Here is a 16,690-nt window from a genome sequence, read left to right on the forward strand (position 1 = left end):
ACTTGCATAAATATGTTGTTACAACTTCTGCATTGGTGTTGTACAACAGCACCATCTGCTGGGCTACAGCATCTAATACTTGAGAAAAAGGATAAGATTTTATTTTTGTAAATGATGCAACATATACAGTGTTTGTGGTATTTGTCAATGTTTTGTCTTTATACATTCAGCCAAGGCCTAACATAAACTATTATTAAAAAATGATTCCAATGTAACAATCTTTTTTCCTACTTCTTTCAAATTCCAGGCTGCCAAAAAGTGCTCCTGGGATCTTCGTTTAATGAGTTTATCCTCTTTTAGAAAATCCATTTATATGCCAAAATAAAAGCCAGTTGACATGACCTACATTGAAAATGTTTATTTGGGGGTGGGGGGCTACTGTACACATTTGTAACATTTAGTTTACAAGAAACAGTCTACTTTAAAAAAAAAATAAAAAATAAATCTGTACAGGCACAAACTTAAGACAAAGCTCAATGGTGTGAAAACACATTTTTAATGAAAAAGACACCAAAAAACACATTTTAAGTGTTATCAAGGGACATTATTGATATACAGAACCAAAGAGAAGTTTATCAGAGCAGTCTTTAAAAGTAAATAAATTGGTCTAAGGAGTCAATATTTGAGAGGTTTTAATATGTATGCAAAATCAATTAATAAAATAACTGATTTGAATAAAGGCCAGGGTATGGATATTCCAATTCAAACTGGTTTCAAAGTTTCATATTAAAAATACAATAGTGAAAAAACTCTAATAGCCAAGTCTAATGTTACACTTTACACTGTAAAAAATGTCCAAGGAGCACTAACTGATGATCAATAACAAAATAAAACTGCAGGGTTGTCATTTTTGAGACAAATCACATGGTCCAAAAGTTTTTCATCATTAAGCCACCAGGTGGCAGACGCCAGTGACGGTTGACAAATGCTGGTTTGGGTACAAGATTGTCTAACATGTTAACATGAGACTGGTCCAAATATAACACTGCAAATAAAAAGGGAAAAAAGAGATACCAAATAGAGTACAGTTTGTTTTAATATCCTTTACTGGAACTGGCGATAGCATAGAGGAATTTTAAAAAAACACCACAAACTTCACATTCAACATGAAAAAAAAGGAGATAAAAATAACCAAGCAAAAAACACTGTTAAAAACATATCATTGGCTGGCATCATTTCCAAATTTCAAACTGGGTACTTATATTCTGATAGACAGAACAAACTAAACAAATCTAGAAGATACAAAGTTTAAAAAAAAAAAAAAAAAAAAAAAAAAGGAAGTGATTATGTAGTCAGGAAAGGTCTGTGGTGGTTGCTTCCTGTATATTGATACTATGGTCTTATCTTGAGCAGTGTTGGTGGGTTCTGAAAGCAGGAAGGTGCACAGCCTAGAAAGACTTTAAGATGGGGGTTGAGCACCTTCAGTTGGACAAACTCATAAATAACACTGCTTTTGTAGAAACTCTGGCTCTGGAGTTTAAACATATGGACAGAATTGAAAAATACCTTGCTGACTTAATTGTATCCTGTGAGCACTAAACATGTTAAGACATTAAAAAGAAGGTAAAGAATACAAAGACAGAACAGCAGAACCCATTCCAGTAGCATATCACCCGTGTCAGCTACAGCCTCTCCCTCTGTGTGATGGTTACTTGTCCGCAGTCTGGGGCCATGTGCTCCAGTGGGTTATGGATGAAGATATTCACGACTGTGCCCACTGCCTGTGTGTTGTTGTTGGACATGGAAAAGAGGAAGGATGGGAGGTTTGGGTGTGAAAAAATGTCCGACTCAATGTTGTCCCTGCAGTGGAGGAGGTTTTTGTTTCCTCCGAAAGTGATCCACTCATGCACTGACAGCATCCTTCTCCTTCTTGTCACTGTCTTCGTGCCAGGTGAGGCGTTCCTCATAGAACGCTATGACAATCTGTGGGCACTTGTGATTGGCCTCCTTGGCAAGCACAAGGTCTGCTTCATCAGAGTCTTTCCTGTGAGCAAAGAAAGGGAAAGCTTTGTTAATAATTGTTAACTCAGAAATTAGGTTGGGACAAAGTATTGATACTGCAAAATATGGCTGCCTTGACTTGTGTAATCCAATCATCGACCAAATATTGATATTTGGCCAATCAGACCCACTTTGAACATAAATCCTTCTAACAAAGGCCCAGCAAGCTGTAAAGACGTTCAGACATGTGCCCTCTACTTTGAATCCAAAAGAAAAGCTGCTTACAACCAAAAAAATCAAAAGTGTAAAAAAAAGAAAATTTAGTTGGAATTAAGTTTGAAACAGGGCAGTTTAATTTTACATTAATCTTCCTCTTTAACAATAATGAATTTTAATGTTTAATTTTCTACTACACTATTACAACATTTCAGACAAAGTCAGTTAATGAAGATTGTGAATCTGCTTAGTATGCACATTTTAACAGTGCTAAACTTACCCTCTCTCCATTCATCCTGAAAATAATAGTTCATCATAGAAGATGGTACAACTATCACTGCATTTTGAGCTAGTAACGGAGAATGACTAGACATGAGTGACGATGTACCACACATATATCCTTCTAGCTAATGTGGGATGAGATAAAATTTTATGGTGTCACTTACTGTTTGTATATGAATGGACAGCTAGGCTATTAGTTCAGCTAATGGGTAATTTGTCAGCAGCAATCTGGCACATTTAGCGCTGTTTCAAAGAATAATTTCATTACAAGTTGCAGGCAGTAGTGATGCAGATGGCAGACACGGTGAAACCCACGGTACAAAAGAGTTCCCATCCAGCCAACAGAATACCACAAATACGGCCTTTTCATTAGAAATTAAGTTCTGGGTAAAAGTGAAAAGACCAATGCAGACTGTTTCAGAGTAAACTGTCGACTCACTGCTGTCATAAATAGCAGAACTAAGTTCATTACCATAAAGACATTCATATAATAATAGAGAGCTTACATAAATGTCATCAAAATGAAAATATTGTAGATGCTGTTGTTTCTAATAGATTTCTTTAAAGCTGTATAGAACTAAGCAACGGTCTCTGTATTGACTTTATTAATGTAGATAGTCTTCTTATAGAAACCAACCACTAACTTCATGCGTTCTGACTGATAAAGTTCATAATGAAGATATTTACATTAATGTCTTTATCATTACCAACAAGACAACTATGCTCGTTCAACATGGCTCTGAACGACACCAACAACAAAACTTGCTGTGAAGAGAACAGAGGGATGGTGAGCTTCACCCGGAGGCACCGCAACACATCTCACTACCATGTGAGACAAGGCAGTAAAGACTCTTGTAGCTGCACCTATGCTCTGACCCTGTAACAACCACACCGACTGAGATACAGTATGACTGACTGATCACTGTTATCTCATATCTTCCCACAATGTTGAATATAGGCATTTAAATTTATCTGACATGTAAAATGGGAGTGTTAGTGTTTTTGTTACAATGTGTATACCGTACATAGTATAAAGCCCGTTTCCACCAAGCAGTCCGGTATGGATCAGTACAGTTTGGTTTAGTAAAGCCTGATCCTGTTTGTGTTCCACAGCCAACGCGTGCCCTCTTTGGTAGGCGGCGTCTAAGCCGGATGCCGATAGCCTCGTCAGCCATGTAATAGTGACAATTTAGCAGCGCAACACAGAGTAAACCGCTACTAAATTCAACAAAGAAGAATCATCTACTTTGTCATTGCAGTGTTTTCCCTATATACATTCACCAGCTCCTGAAATATGACTGCCACTAATGTTTTTTGTTTTTTTTTTAATGAGAGGAGAAAAAGGACAGTAAATGAAAAGAGCGCGAGAAGAGGAAAATATGGATTTTCAAAACAAAGCTTGATTGAGTTTTGTAACAGAGAAGGCTGTGTGCCACGAGGAGAAACACAGCCAGAAAAACAATCAACCGAGTATTTCAACACGGCGGGGTTGTGTTCGTCTTTTAATACTGTTGTACCGGACCAATCAACGAACTGCAGCGTTTAGCTCCACCTTTTAGGGTTGGGATCGATATACTTCGCACCCTAATACAAAGGTACCAAAAAGTAGGACGGTATGGGTCGGTAATTTGGGAATCTTTCCCGGCTTTAGTCTATGGAAACGCCACAAAATGCGTGCTGTACCGAGACAAATCAAACTGCACTGCTTGGTGGAAACGCGGCTTAACAGAGTCTTTCTTATACTGTAAGAATAAAGAAAAGAAAGTGTATACTAATGTTGGGGATTTTAGTGTTGGAGATATACTTGCTTTTAACTACATGTATACATGATGTCAGCTATGCGTTGCCTGTGGCCGTTTGGCACATCTTCAATATTTAACGGAGACTCAGCTGTATAATACAGTATGCACATGACTAGCAGGGGCCATGTAGAGGCAAGAGGAGTTATGACAGAGTCAACAAGGCAAACTGATTACAAAGACAAACTAACAAAGTCTACAATTATCCACATCTGAACAATGAGACAAACAAGCCTGATAAAAACAAGACACATATTCCATTTTAGAAGTTGATGTTGACACCTGTAAAACTAAATGAAGTCAAGTCTGAAGTTTTGGTTTTAACAAGAGACTCTTTAAACTGGTGGTGATTTTTTTTAGCTGAATCAGTCCATGGATGCATTTTTATTTGTTTAGATTCTCATTAAAAACATCAACTGGATATAAAAAGGTCACACAACCATTTTAAGGTGTCACTTTTTGTCATGTAAAAAAATTTGAGCATTTCAAAACTTGTTCGACCTTGAACGTGTGCAATGAAATTGATAAAACAAAATCTGGAAAAAATAATGAATAAAAACTTAAATAGTGTAGTTGCATAAGGGCGCACTACCTCTTACTATTGGAGATATGGCTGCATTCAGAATGCACCAATCACATTAATATCCAGGTTTAATAATAGTCAGTACACACTGGCTATCAATTAAAGTACATTCAAAGTAACATGAAGCTGTTCAGGTCGGTCTTTCCTGACATTCACTGAGCTGCATCTTACAGCAAAACTCATGGTTCAAAAATAATCTTGCCAAGCACCAGCGAGATCTCATTGTTGAAAGGTGTTGTTCAAGAGAAGGGTACAAAAAAGGACATAAGCTATACCAACAGTGACACTACCAAGTAAAGTTATAAAGACAGGACTTTAATCATACATAGCAACAAATCTAAAGTCTTCATAGAAGTTTATAAAGACCATGTCACAAAAACTTACCACTTCATTAGAAACATTAAGTCGCCACACGAGTCAGTTGCCCCGATGATCTTCTCTGGCTCAAGCCCTCTTTCAAAACCGCGGGCAACTAGAATGTCGTCCTGAGAGAAAACAAGTCAGAAAAACAGCTTTTAGCAAACAAAACGTGCTGGTGTGTAACAAACAAGGTGGAACACGTGTTCAGATATTTGGCAAAGGAGTGCATTAGTAAACCTGCCAGCGTCTCTTCTGTTCCCCTCATGTTTCAACGATCCATTTTCTTGTTTTTTAGGTTCTACTGGAATATTCCCAAGAAAATTCACTTGGTTCATTTAAAAGAAACGTGTACATTTTCTTCTTCTCTTAGGAAAAAAAACTGTCGTCGTGCATCTATGATAAAGTGCATCGCTCTCTTTAAGACCAGACAAACACGTTTGTTTGTGAAGAGCTTTCTAATCAAATGCTGATATATTATTTTTTCAGAGTGAAAAAGAGAGTGAAAGCAGAGCCACACCAAGTTTTAAGAAGCACTAACCTCTTACACCTCAACTATTATTTACTATGTGACACTGCAGGTTTACATTGGACATGAAAAAACAATTATACTGTCTGCATAAGAGTTTTTAAAAAAAATGATTTTAATGTACCTCTTTCTTTTTTTTGGGCTTGCTGCCACCCTCCTCATCGTCATCAGAGCTTCTCTTCTTTGAGGTACTTGATTCTTTGGAGCGTCCTGAGGAGCCTGAGCTTGATTTGCTGGCCCCGCTGCTAGGTGTGGAACTTCCACCACTGCTGTTGCTTTTCTTATAGGTCTTCATGAATTCTGAAATAAGCTCTGGACAGTCGAGATTCTTCTCTGGCTCCCACGTGTTGTGCTTTCTGCATAGATTTTGATGCACCAAGTCAGTACAAGCAGTTTGTATTAATCAATATCAGTAACAGGTGGACAGTCATACGTAATTTTACATCACAACGATTAAAACCTGCTGTGTCTAGATTTAGAAAATAAAAATTATAAGTAAAACACCAACTTTAATGTAATTTATTGTATTCATGCCTTTGGTTTTTAAATTGTCACTACTTGCAGTTTACATGACTTTTCCCTCAATGATTGTGATTAAAAATGTCTTTAAATTAGATGTGGTATTTATCTTTAATTGAGACATCTTCTTTGTAGGACTGATGTTATTTTGTACAGTACTGTATGTACAGGTTGTGGTTAGCATAAATTAAAAGAGTGACTTACTCTGAGTATCCTTTCCACTTCAAGAAGAACTCAACTCTGCCTTTCACCACCCTCCTGTCCAGCACCTTCTCCACGACATACTCCTCTTCATCGGAGGAAGAGGAGTCCTCTTCGCGAGACTTCTTGCCCATAGCAAAGTTTGATGCTGAACAAGACGCTGTTGCAGGGAAATGGTAAATCCCTGTGCAGAAAAATGCCGATATGCCGACGTTATAGAGAGTTTTGATGAAGGTTCCCTAAACTAAAGTAGGCTATACAACGCTACAAACCACGCAGGCACTTGTTGTACAATGTAAATGTTAGCCAGCGCTAGCTGTACATCGAGGACAGGCATCGTTTCATTGTGTTTTTACTTATGTGCAAACTACAATGTTACTACAGGAACATTGCCAAGACCTACTGGAAACGACTCTCTCACTATAAATAAGGTCTCTCATAATTTTTAAACTCAAATGAGCACATCCAGCATGGACGATTTAATGTTGCGTTTGCTCAGCTAACGTAACAAGCTAACCCCCCTTTGCCATTAAAGGCAAACTTGCTAACGCAACTAGCATGCAAGCTAACGCTTGAATAAGGTAGCTATATCTTAGAAACCAACATGGGGACGTACAAAGCCAAACTGGTTGTGAATGAAGCGTGCTGGTGTGGTTAATGGTCTTACCTTATGGGTCTGGAGAATGCCGGTTTTGCCCAGTAAACTGCAGGAATTGGACCTGTGGTAAGAGAGGCCAACGCTTAGACTACTTTAGCATCTAGCCTGATTGACAAAAAGGTACCGTGCGCTTGGCTGTGCGTAAAAAGCGCGCGTTAAAGGCGCACAATGAAGTATCCGCCCCTCGGTCAGCTGATGACCTACTTATATGTCAAGATAATATGCTTCTGCTGAATTTGCTTTATGAATATGTTTTTGTCTTTTTCCCACCATTTGTCTCAATAAAAAGAAATATATATATATATATATAATACTGATATTATGTGTGGAGGGTGTATTGATTTTAAGGGTCACACCTCCACCCACAAGTCAAAAAATCTGAATCCCTTTTCCTTTAAACGTGTGCAATGTACAAAGTGCATTACGACACCGTTGTTATCACAACATTCATTTGATTCATTGCACGATTACTGATAAAAACATTTAATACAGCGGCCATCATAAAATGTAAAACCTTTTGTCGCTGTGGTTCTGAAATGCACGCCTGTAGTCAGCTTATTGGCCATCAGTGTTGATTGATTGAATTCCGACCAATAAACCAATACATGTATTTCTGACGAAAGACTGCAGCGGGAACTCTCGACCAATAGGGATGGGGCACGGGGCGTATCCTTCGCTATTTATTCTACAGTAGAGTACCGAGGTGGGCTCGTCTGACGCAGATCATCTCTCTTCTCTCATTTTACAAGGAGTCTTCAAGGATTTCGCAACAATATGTCGAAAGATGTGAGTGTTTCTTCCCCGTGGCCTTTTGATTTATCTTTTTGTGCAAACATAGCTCCTAACGTTGGTGGATATTTTAAGCCATTGTGGTGTTTAAATGGTTGGCGTAGGTTTCTTTTTCATCACATCAGGCGTAGCTTTCCAAGTATTGTGTAGCCGCCATTTTATAGCAGCTGGGCCTCGTGGCCTTTGTTCATGCGGCGGCTAGTAAATGCATTCACAAGTATAGTGGATGTATTTGTTGCTGAACATGTTGGTAGTAGAAAAGAATACTTGCACCGAGGCATGCATTCATGGTTTGTTCCGAGTGGTTGCGCCTGTTAATAAACACCACACCGCCGAGCTTTAATGGCGGCGATGGCATTTTACTTTACTAGTCGGGTATTGACAAGTGGTTCGGGATTTGTCAATGAATAGCACACGTAGGTTGGTTGTCTAATTATTGTGAACGATCTTCGGTCTGTACTCCAGGTCCCACGCGAGCCAGAGCAGCTTCGTAAGCTGTTCATCGGAGGTCTGAGCTTCGAGACTACAGACGAAAGCCTGCGAGCTCATTTTGAACAATGGGGCAGTCTTACAGATTGTGTGGTAAGTGCATGCACATTATAGGCATTATTTGCTTGCTATCGTTTTAATTTGTCTATGAATTGTGGATAATATTGGTTAAACAATTGGGGATTTATCTCTTCTTTGCAGGTCATGAGGGACCCCAACACAAAGAGATCCAGGGGTTTTGGTTTTGTAACATACTCTTCAGTCGATGAGGTTGATGCTGCCATGACTGCTCGCCCCCATAAGGTTGATGGCAGAGTTGTGGAACCTAAACGAGCAGTTTCCAGAGAGGTAAGTTCAGTTTTTGAATATGCGTGAAACAAATTATATGATGAATAAAAAGCAGCATTTTATGACAAAATGTCTTCACAGGACTCAAACAGGCCAGGTGCCCATGTGACCGTCAAGAAGATATTTGTTGGGGGCATTAAGGAAGATACAGAGGAGTCCCACCTGCGAGACTATTTTCAACAGTTTGGCAAAATTGAAGTTATTGATATCATGACTGATCGTAGCACTGGCAAGAAGAGAGGCTTTGCCTTTGTGACCTTTGATGACCACGATTCTGTCGACAGGATTGTCAGTAAGTAAATAGTAAAATTTAAGTAAAACTGATATTAAGACTTCAAAATTGTTATCACATTATTGGCGCAATTGGTGAATATCCTTTCTCTCTCTCTCCCCATTTCACAGTCCAGAAATATCACACCATCAACTCCCACAACTGTGAAGTGAGGAAGGCCTTAACGCGCCAAGAAATGCAGACTGCAGGAATGGGTATGCTTATCAAATCGACCAAGCTCAATATTCAACTTTGAGTTCACGCTGGCGAGATGCAGAGCTAAGAGTTAATGTCTTTGTTTAGGTCGCAACAGTGGTGGAAGGCCATACGATTTTGGAGACAGGGGCTTCAATCAGGGTAAGTCTACTGTTTATCGCAAGAATGCAGTTCTCTCTATTGGGCAGCATGAAACCTGACTGTTTGCTTTTAGGTGGTGGTGGTGGTGGAAGGGGAAGATATGGAGATGGTCCTTACAATTGTAATGGAGGTGATGGTGGTAAGTGGTCGACTTTATTTAAGCTTGAATTCTTACAGACATTTGGCCAGATATTATAAGACTGTATGTTTTTAGGCTATGGCGGTGGACCTGGGGGCCCAGGTGGATATAATAATGGTGGCAACCGGGGCTATAACCAAGGATACAACCAGGGTGGCGGCGGTGGAGGAGGTGGTGGCTATGGAGGAAACGGTTATGATAGCAATGGCTATGGTGAGTGTTAAAGCCTTCAACAAAAAAAAATTGTGTGCCACATATTTTCCCTAATAATGGATGATAACAATAATCCACTTGTAGGAGGCTGTAGTGGAGGAGGCGGTGGTGGCGGAAACGGCTACAATATGGGCCACTACGACTCGCAGGCCTCAAACTTCGGCCCAATGAAGAGCTTCGGTGGTAGCAGCGGCGGTGGTGGCGGAGGCGGCAGGAACTTTGGTAAGATAAAACGGGAGATGCAAGGTTAGACCGTTGCGAGGTTGACTGTAAACTGACTTTAAATTTTTGCTTGAAGGTGGCTATGGAAATGGTTCTAATAATGGTGGATATGGTGGCCGCCGTGGACAATTTTAAAATGTGACGTGGTAAGTACTTGAAAGGCATGCCTGAAGGATTAACTAAATGTCATAAAACCAGAGTTTGTAGCTACAGGGACTCGTTAAGTGTAGATAACGATTAAAAAAAATCACTCTGGATGTCAGGCCATACAAGTCAGTGCACAGTTAACAATGTTGTTCCGTATTGTTCAACAGGACTATGTACTTAGGAGAGGAGAGCGAGGAGAGCAAGCGAATGACAGGGCAGCTGCAGGTTTTCCTCCTAAATCTGCTCAGCCAAACAGTTGTGGCAGGTTACTGCTGCTGCAAGAAGAGATGTACAATAGCTTAATCATGGAGGGTCTTCATTTAAACATTTTGTGTTTTGTTTTCTTTTTTCCTCTAATGTGTTACTGGAAAGCAAGCATTCCAATAAGGTTTTATGTAGATTTTTTTTCTTTGAGTCTGGTTTTATTTGTATCTGCAACCAATCAAGCTGAAATAAAACATCTTTCAGTTTTTTTTAAAAAGTCTGGTAGCCTTTTTAGTGGTTTGGGAAAGGGATGGTTCATTATCACATGATGCATTAAAGTGGGGACAAGAGCCACACTTGGAATAACACGTAAGGTTGGACAAGACCATTGCACTGAGGTGATGGAGAGGGGGAAGAACAGCACTAGAGAACATGCATTTTCACTACTGATAAGGAACAAAAGGTGGTGTACTATTAAATTCATCATAAAGAGCCCGTCACTTGGTACAGCCTACCCTGAGTTCTGCAGAGATCATCTGGAGGATGCTAGCTTACATGCAAAGTCTTTGAGGCTAGCCATGGAAGCCAGCTGAGGGAGAGAAGTAGCAAAACCATCGCCAGGATCATTGAAGCAGGGGAGAGTGAGAACAGAAGCCTGAGACTAGCAGGCAGCAGCTACCAAAGGGCTTATATGCTGTGTAGGTAAGACCAGACTTCTCACATACTGATAGTATGTCTTTCTTGATTTATCATGTAGCTGATAGAGAGTTCTGTAGCTCAGTAATGACGTAACAATCTTTTGGAAACAAGTTTTATTATGACTTGGAACAGTGTTGACTGGTATAATCCGCCAACTAACTTTGCATAGTGGTACATTGCACTTGCATGCTGTTATAAATGAATGCATGATTATTGCTCTTTTACTTATTTGTTTATCCTTTCTAGGGAGCGCCAAATGTTTTCCCAGGAACCTGACTTCATTTCTGTGACAATGGCTTAAGGTACAAATCTTAAAACTTCAATACAATTGACTTGTTCTTTATGAATGATCTAACCAAGTCTGTTTTCACAGGGTATCCAAAAATCATGCTGGCAATGAAGATGATGACTGCTGCGCAGTTAATTTTTATTTTTAAATAAAGTATATTTTTATTAAACTCTTGTTTGGTTGTAGTCTTTTGTTGTTGCAGTTTTGTTTAGCACATTAAAAAAAAAAAACCTGTTGATTTACCCAAAAAGCACAAAGCTGTCATGCTCTTTGTATGGCATAAGAAACATTAAATATACTGCTCATTCTCAGCAATTGTCTCTCTTGTGCATAGAGTGGGGTACCAAATAAATTTTACCATCTGGTGTCTGTTGAAGGGAGTATTCATCCACAGAGTATGGTTGTCCATCTTCATCTCTTAAGTGAGAAAAGACTTCAGTGTAGAGGTCTGCCAGGCGACATTTAATAAAAGCCAAGCTGCGCTTAAACTCCTGCCTTTCCTGTGCCAAGTGCTCTCTTTGGGTCTGCAGCTGGTTCAGTTCTCTTTCAAGGTGAAAGATGCTTTCAAGTTTCCTTTTTCTGCAGTTCTGGGCTGCCACCTTGTTCTTCCCTCTGCGTCTTATGTCCCTGACCAGTGCTAGTTGAGTATCTGTCAGAGTGTACTGTGTCAGGAGTTCGTTGAAGTCATCCACGGGTAGATTGATGATCTTTTCCATTGGTATGGGGATCTTCAAGGCCATAGCTCGCCGCTCATCCCTGCTCAAAGGAGCAGGAGTTGATGTGCCTCCTGCTTGTTTGGTGTACAGGTTATGCTGCGAGCTCCATCTGCTGGTGACTCCTGAGTCGGTGTAATCAAGGGCAGTGTGCTGGCTTTGCTGTTTCATTGACCAGGGAGTCAAGGCATTAGGTTGTGAGAGAGAATAAGCAGTATGGGTTTGAAAATAAGATGGATGTGCACCTGAGTGTAAATAGGCATGTGGTTGATTCTGATAATCCATTGAATAATGCATTTGTTCTCGAGTGTGCCCAGTCATGCCATCTGGTTCACCATCACTATATGTCATGTTCATATCTACATTCTGGTACCCTGGTGCACCACTTACAGGGTTATCTGGGGAAGCCAAAGGTGGACTAGACCCCAAAGACAGACCAGAGTCTGACTCCAGGTCATCAGCTGGGTTAGCGTGTGAACTTTGTCCATGTACTGTCCACAACATGTGCCGACCCTGAGACAGACCAGCGTTGGATCTTCTGTGCTGAGTGGTACCCGACATGTTTAAATGTTCCCTTGGAGTCATGAAAGAGGACTGAGCGTGAGAAGACACTGGGAACATGCGCTGATTTAGCTGAGCTTCAGAGTGTGTGTAAATGGCCTCTGCGTTGCTGCTTAATTGATGACCAACAGATGCCTCTATAGAGTAACATCCATCGTACGTGTTGGCGGTGCCGAGACCACAGGCAGGAGGAGAAGGGGGCTGATATATGGATTGAGCCATCCCATATGCTCCCATATGGACCATTGGCTCCATGCTCTGGTATTGTGTTGTTTCATGAGCTTCACCAGGGGCATCAAACTACAGGTAAAGAAACAAATAGACAGTCAAGGTAAGACTGACGGGTGGATCAGCAAACATCTCACAACAATGTCAACGTAATGAAAACTATTACTAGATCTACAATACATTTAAAGTGATAAGTGGAGCTTTTTAGTCTCATTTGATTCTCTGTTTGCCCTCACGTCAGCATGCCACCCATAGCCTATGAAGGGCTCTTGTAGATGTGATCAGGTTTCACAGATAACAGATGGCTATTGTGCAGTGTTGGGGGCTGCAACATATAGCACTTGCCCCTATTTAAAATCTGATCATGCTATCACTGAAACAGGCCATTGTAACTCACTCTCATTTGAGTGTGTTAGCCTATCAACATTTAGCATAAAATGACATACAAAATACAATTTGTTAAAGCACTGTGCAGTACTCTGATAATGGATCCATCTCAAATCTCTATTACAAACAATATACTATTGTTACATATTCAATTGATTAAATATATCCATGTTTGCTCTGGTGGGCTTTCAATGAGTTTTGTTCTGAATAGAGCACACATATCTTTGCAGCATCAAATTGTACTATCTAACCCTATAGCCTACACTACTCACAATAAGTTAGGAACAGTGTGAGGTCCTCTGTTGGTTTCATACATAAGATTTTTGTTTCACTTCAGTTTTTTTTAATAAGGAGGCAATTTTATTAGGGTGATAGACACATCATTATGTGTTTTCCACAACATAGTCTCACTGTGTACAGTGCACTTTACATATCGGGGCCAATACCAAAAAATACAAAAAAGACAACACTTTTCAATGTGGCATCATTTCAACATTCTGGGGGTATAAAAAGCTAGTATCTGTCACATTTCCTCAGAACAACATCATGAGGCTTGTTAGGAGCATGAGTTGCGGCATTGCGGCAAATGCTGGTAACACCAGCTACTTCAATGTTGCTTATTTGGGGCTATCTTTGTTATTGTCTAAAATGTTGGGGTAATACATATTGCAAACTTAATGTGAATAGTGTTTTTTTTTTTTATTCTTAATGAGCGACTTTTACTTTTGTTGTGTTTGTCTTAAAAACAATCCACAATGCCCTTCTGTGGAAATGCAGCAAAGGTATTCTGACAACATACAGTAATTCACTAACTGCTGAAGTGTTACCTGCAGCTCTGTGATGGCCATCAGCTCCTGCCAGGCCACATCCATGTCTGTATCCTGAGGTGCTCCATGAGACCTGGCTCCAGATAAATTAGTTGACATGGACCCCCCAACACACAGCCTGCCCGGAGTGGTAAATGCCTAATAGAAATGAGAATTACCAGATGATAACAACTCATTCAATAGGGTAAGTCTTGATAATGTTATTTGGTTTCTGTGAGAAACCCACCTCAAAGGTTCTCCTTAGGGGGAGAACACAGTTGGCCGTTGAACACATTCAGGCAAGATGCTTGCAGCTTAGGATCCACCTGGTGGGACACAGAGTAGTGGTTTAATAGAACCTACCTTTGCTTAGGTCCTATCATGCTTTAAAACACACAATACATAACTGCACATTTCATATTTCTTGCTAAATGAACGAATGCACAGTTGTGTAGGTTCTTTTACAACACATGAAGGATTCAGTTTGGTTTGCGTTAACTCCTCCCATCAGTGGTCCCAGGTTGCAGTAATGCCGAGCCCTGATAAGACAATCTGCGGGAAAACAGCATGCTGCAGCCAAACAAACTGGAGGCTGAGGGCTACTTTGGAATTTTTAGCTAAAATGCTGTCTGTAACATTTGTACAATCATACGCAAATATACACACTGCCAGAACAAATTCACATACACACACATACAGGCAAAATCTATTTTAGCTGTTTTGTTGTTTTTATCTACATTTGAAAATAAACCTGAAATACATTTTTGTCCATATTGCCATTAATGACCACATGATCAAACTAATGGTTAGAGTATTATGCTTCACTTTACGCTTTTATGTCATTCAGAGTTATTGTTCAATTGTCTTTTAAGTGAGTATTAAGAAATTGTGCAAACTTTGAACTGTTACTTCAATCTAACCACATGTTGCTCCAATACTTACTATCAAGAAAAAACTGATGCAATTGAGGTCCAGCCTTAAGCTTATTGTGCAGCTTTATGTACAATAATAGATATGTGGCTTTCTGTATACAGTTATTGTCAGGGAGCGATATCTTTATTAAGAATTATTTACACTTAAAAAAAATATCAGACTCAGTATCAAACTGTGGGCTGTGACACTAAACTGTTAGAGATGGTACTCTTGGTTCTATGTCCTTGGTCTCTAAAGAGACTGTATTGGTGTGCAGAAATAAATAATGTTTGACAATTGTGTACGAAGGCAAAATGTGGCACATTTCAGAAAACTTAGTTGCGGTTTCTTCAAATTTGTTAGTACAGTAAAGTAGTAAATACATGCGTAATTTCCTCCGCCTGACCTCTAACATGCTTTATATTTTAATATAATTCAGTGAAACAGGTCCTTGCAAAGCTAATTGTGACCATCAGTGATATAAGAACAATTCTGTTTTATTCAAAGGAATCATGATTCAAACAGAAATTTTTCTCAGCTGTTTTAGTCGGTCAAGAAAATAACTAAACAGTCAAATGAGATCAGGACAAAACTGGCAAAACATCTAAATTCTTTTAATCCAAGATATGATAAAATACATTTGTTATTACTTTAACTGCAGTATGTCATATTCAATTGACTGCAAGTTTTGGCAATGTTAAACATTATTTTGACATGGTTATACGAGAATTTCTGATTATATTACCATCAGTGAGTAAAGTGAAAAAAAGCACAATTTAAGAGGGGGCATTAAAACCTCTTAGAAAAGATCTACCAAAGAAAGGTAATATTTGAAATGTATGGACGTACCTGTGTAACATTCTCCACATCAACCGTTGAAGAGTCAGAAGAAAGACTTGGTGGCTATAAGCACAATCCTGGAGGTGAGAAATAGGGGGTAAAATAGTCAAATGAGATTCTACTCTTTTCAAGTTCTGCAGCTCATAAGAGGTTAAACACGCGCGGCCTGCTGTCCTATCTCTCACTCAACTGTCTCTCTCTGTTCAGCTTCACTTACAGCCACCGGCATAAATGGGATGGCTCAGTACAGACAAACGCAATCTTCCTGTAAAGCACCCACAGCACAAATTCTTGCACTTACTGTATCCTTAATAGCACACTTGCACCCCAACCTCTGAATTTCCCTTTTGCCCACACAACAAACCACAAACCAACAGTCTGGCTTCAAATCATTCTGTAAGTCCACAGTGAAGTAGGTAAATGTTTAAAGATTTAAAAAAACAAAACAAAACACTCCTTAAACAAGCTAGATTCTTTTCTGTAATAGCAATTCATATAAAACAGAAACAAGAGAAAACTAGCCCGTTGGTTGTTTATGTTCTGGCCCCTCTGTCCTTTAACGCGTCCCAAACAAGAGGAACAAGGAGTATGATGTGAAGCACCTGGAGTCAGAGCCGGCATGGCAGTAAGGGCCTTGTTCGAGCAGAGGTGGGTTGGAGGCAGGATTGAGACTTAGTTTAGTAGAGATGGAATGTACACCCTCCAACAGGTAAGAAAGACCACATTGTTCTTCTATCTGGCAGAGCAACCACCAAGGGAGAGAGAGGAGCAGGGGGAGAATAGAGGGGAGCGTGTCTTACATAGCAAGTGACCATTAAACCCCTCACAAAAAAATCCCCTCATGCCCTGATCTAAAACACTGTGAGGAGACTATGTGTTATGTAGAACTGCTCTATTGTGCACAAGTTTACCATTGCTGATATCAGTATGTGGCATAGTTGTAGTTTAATAAATCAATACATAATTTATCTTCATGCTGCATGACAGAAAA

General features: G+C 39.7%; 3 protein-coding genes across 4 annotated transcripts; 1 reads left to right on the forward strand and 2 right to left on the reverse strand.

The window, feature by feature from the left end:
* Positions 1–477: 477 nt before the first annotated feature.
* cbx5 (chromobox homolog 5 (HP1 alpha homolog, Drosophila)) lies at positions 478–7,266 on the reverse strand. Its single transcript, XM_079358953.1, has 5 exons — positions 7,095–7,266; positions 6,431–6,611; positions 5,832–6,063; positions 5,206–5,306; positions 478–1,984 (listed from the first exon to the last, which is right to left on the reverse strand). Exons 2-5 carry the CDS (start codon positions 6,559–6,561, stop codon positions 1,843–1,845), a joined length of 606 nt encoding a protein of 201 aa, XP_079215079.1. The 5' UTR covers positions 6,562–6,611; positions 7,095–7,266; the 3' UTR covers positions 478–1,842.
* A 495-nt stretch (positions 7,267–7,761) lies between these two features.
* Positions 7,762–10,541, forward strand: LOC306834307 (heterogeneous nuclear ribonucleoprotein A1-like). 2 transcript variants are annotated; one of them, XM_079360149.1, is made up of 11 exons: positions 7,762–7,871; positions 8,340–8,456; positions 8,565–8,711; positions 8,793–9,003; positions 9,114–9,197; positions 9,286–9,339; positions 9,413–9,478; positions 9,554–9,695; positions 9,786–9,913; positions 9,990–10,059; positions 10,228–10,541. In XM_079360149.1, exons 1-10 carry the CDS (start codon positions 7,860–7,862, stop codon positions 10,046–10,048), a joined length of 1,020 nt encoding a protein of 339 aa, XP_079216275.1. In that variant the 5' UTR covers positions 7,762–7,859; the 3' UTR covers positions 10,049–10,059; positions 10,228–10,541. The 2 variants fall into 2 exon arrangements, with proteins under 2 accessions (XP_079216275.1, XP_079216274.1); XM_079360148.1 differs by having other exon boundaries at positions 9,554–9,691; positions 9,776–9,913.
* An 891-nt stretch (positions 10,542–11,432) lies between these two features.
* On the reverse strand, positions 11,433–15,944 carry nfe2 (nuclear factor, erythroid 2). The gene is made up of 4 exons (XM_079360146.1): positions 15,709–15,944; positions 14,195–14,273; positions 13,969–14,106; positions 11,433–12,826 (listed from the first exon to the last, which is right to left on the reverse strand). Exons 2-4 carry the CDS (start codon positions 14,240–14,242, stop codon positions 11,561–11,563), a joined length of 1,452 nt encoding a protein of 483 aa, XP_079216272.1. The 5' UTR covers positions 14,243–14,273; positions 15,709–15,944; the 3' UTR covers positions 11,433–11,560.
* Between the last annotated feature and the right edge of the window lie 746 nt (positions 15,945–16,690).

Source organism: Symphodus melops, assembly GCF_947650265.1.
Source record: "Symphodus melops genome assembly, chromosome: 13".
Classification (NCBI taxonomy): domain Eukaryota; kingdom Metazoa; phylum Chordata; class Actinopteri; order Labriformes; family Labridae; genus Symphodus; species Symphodus melops.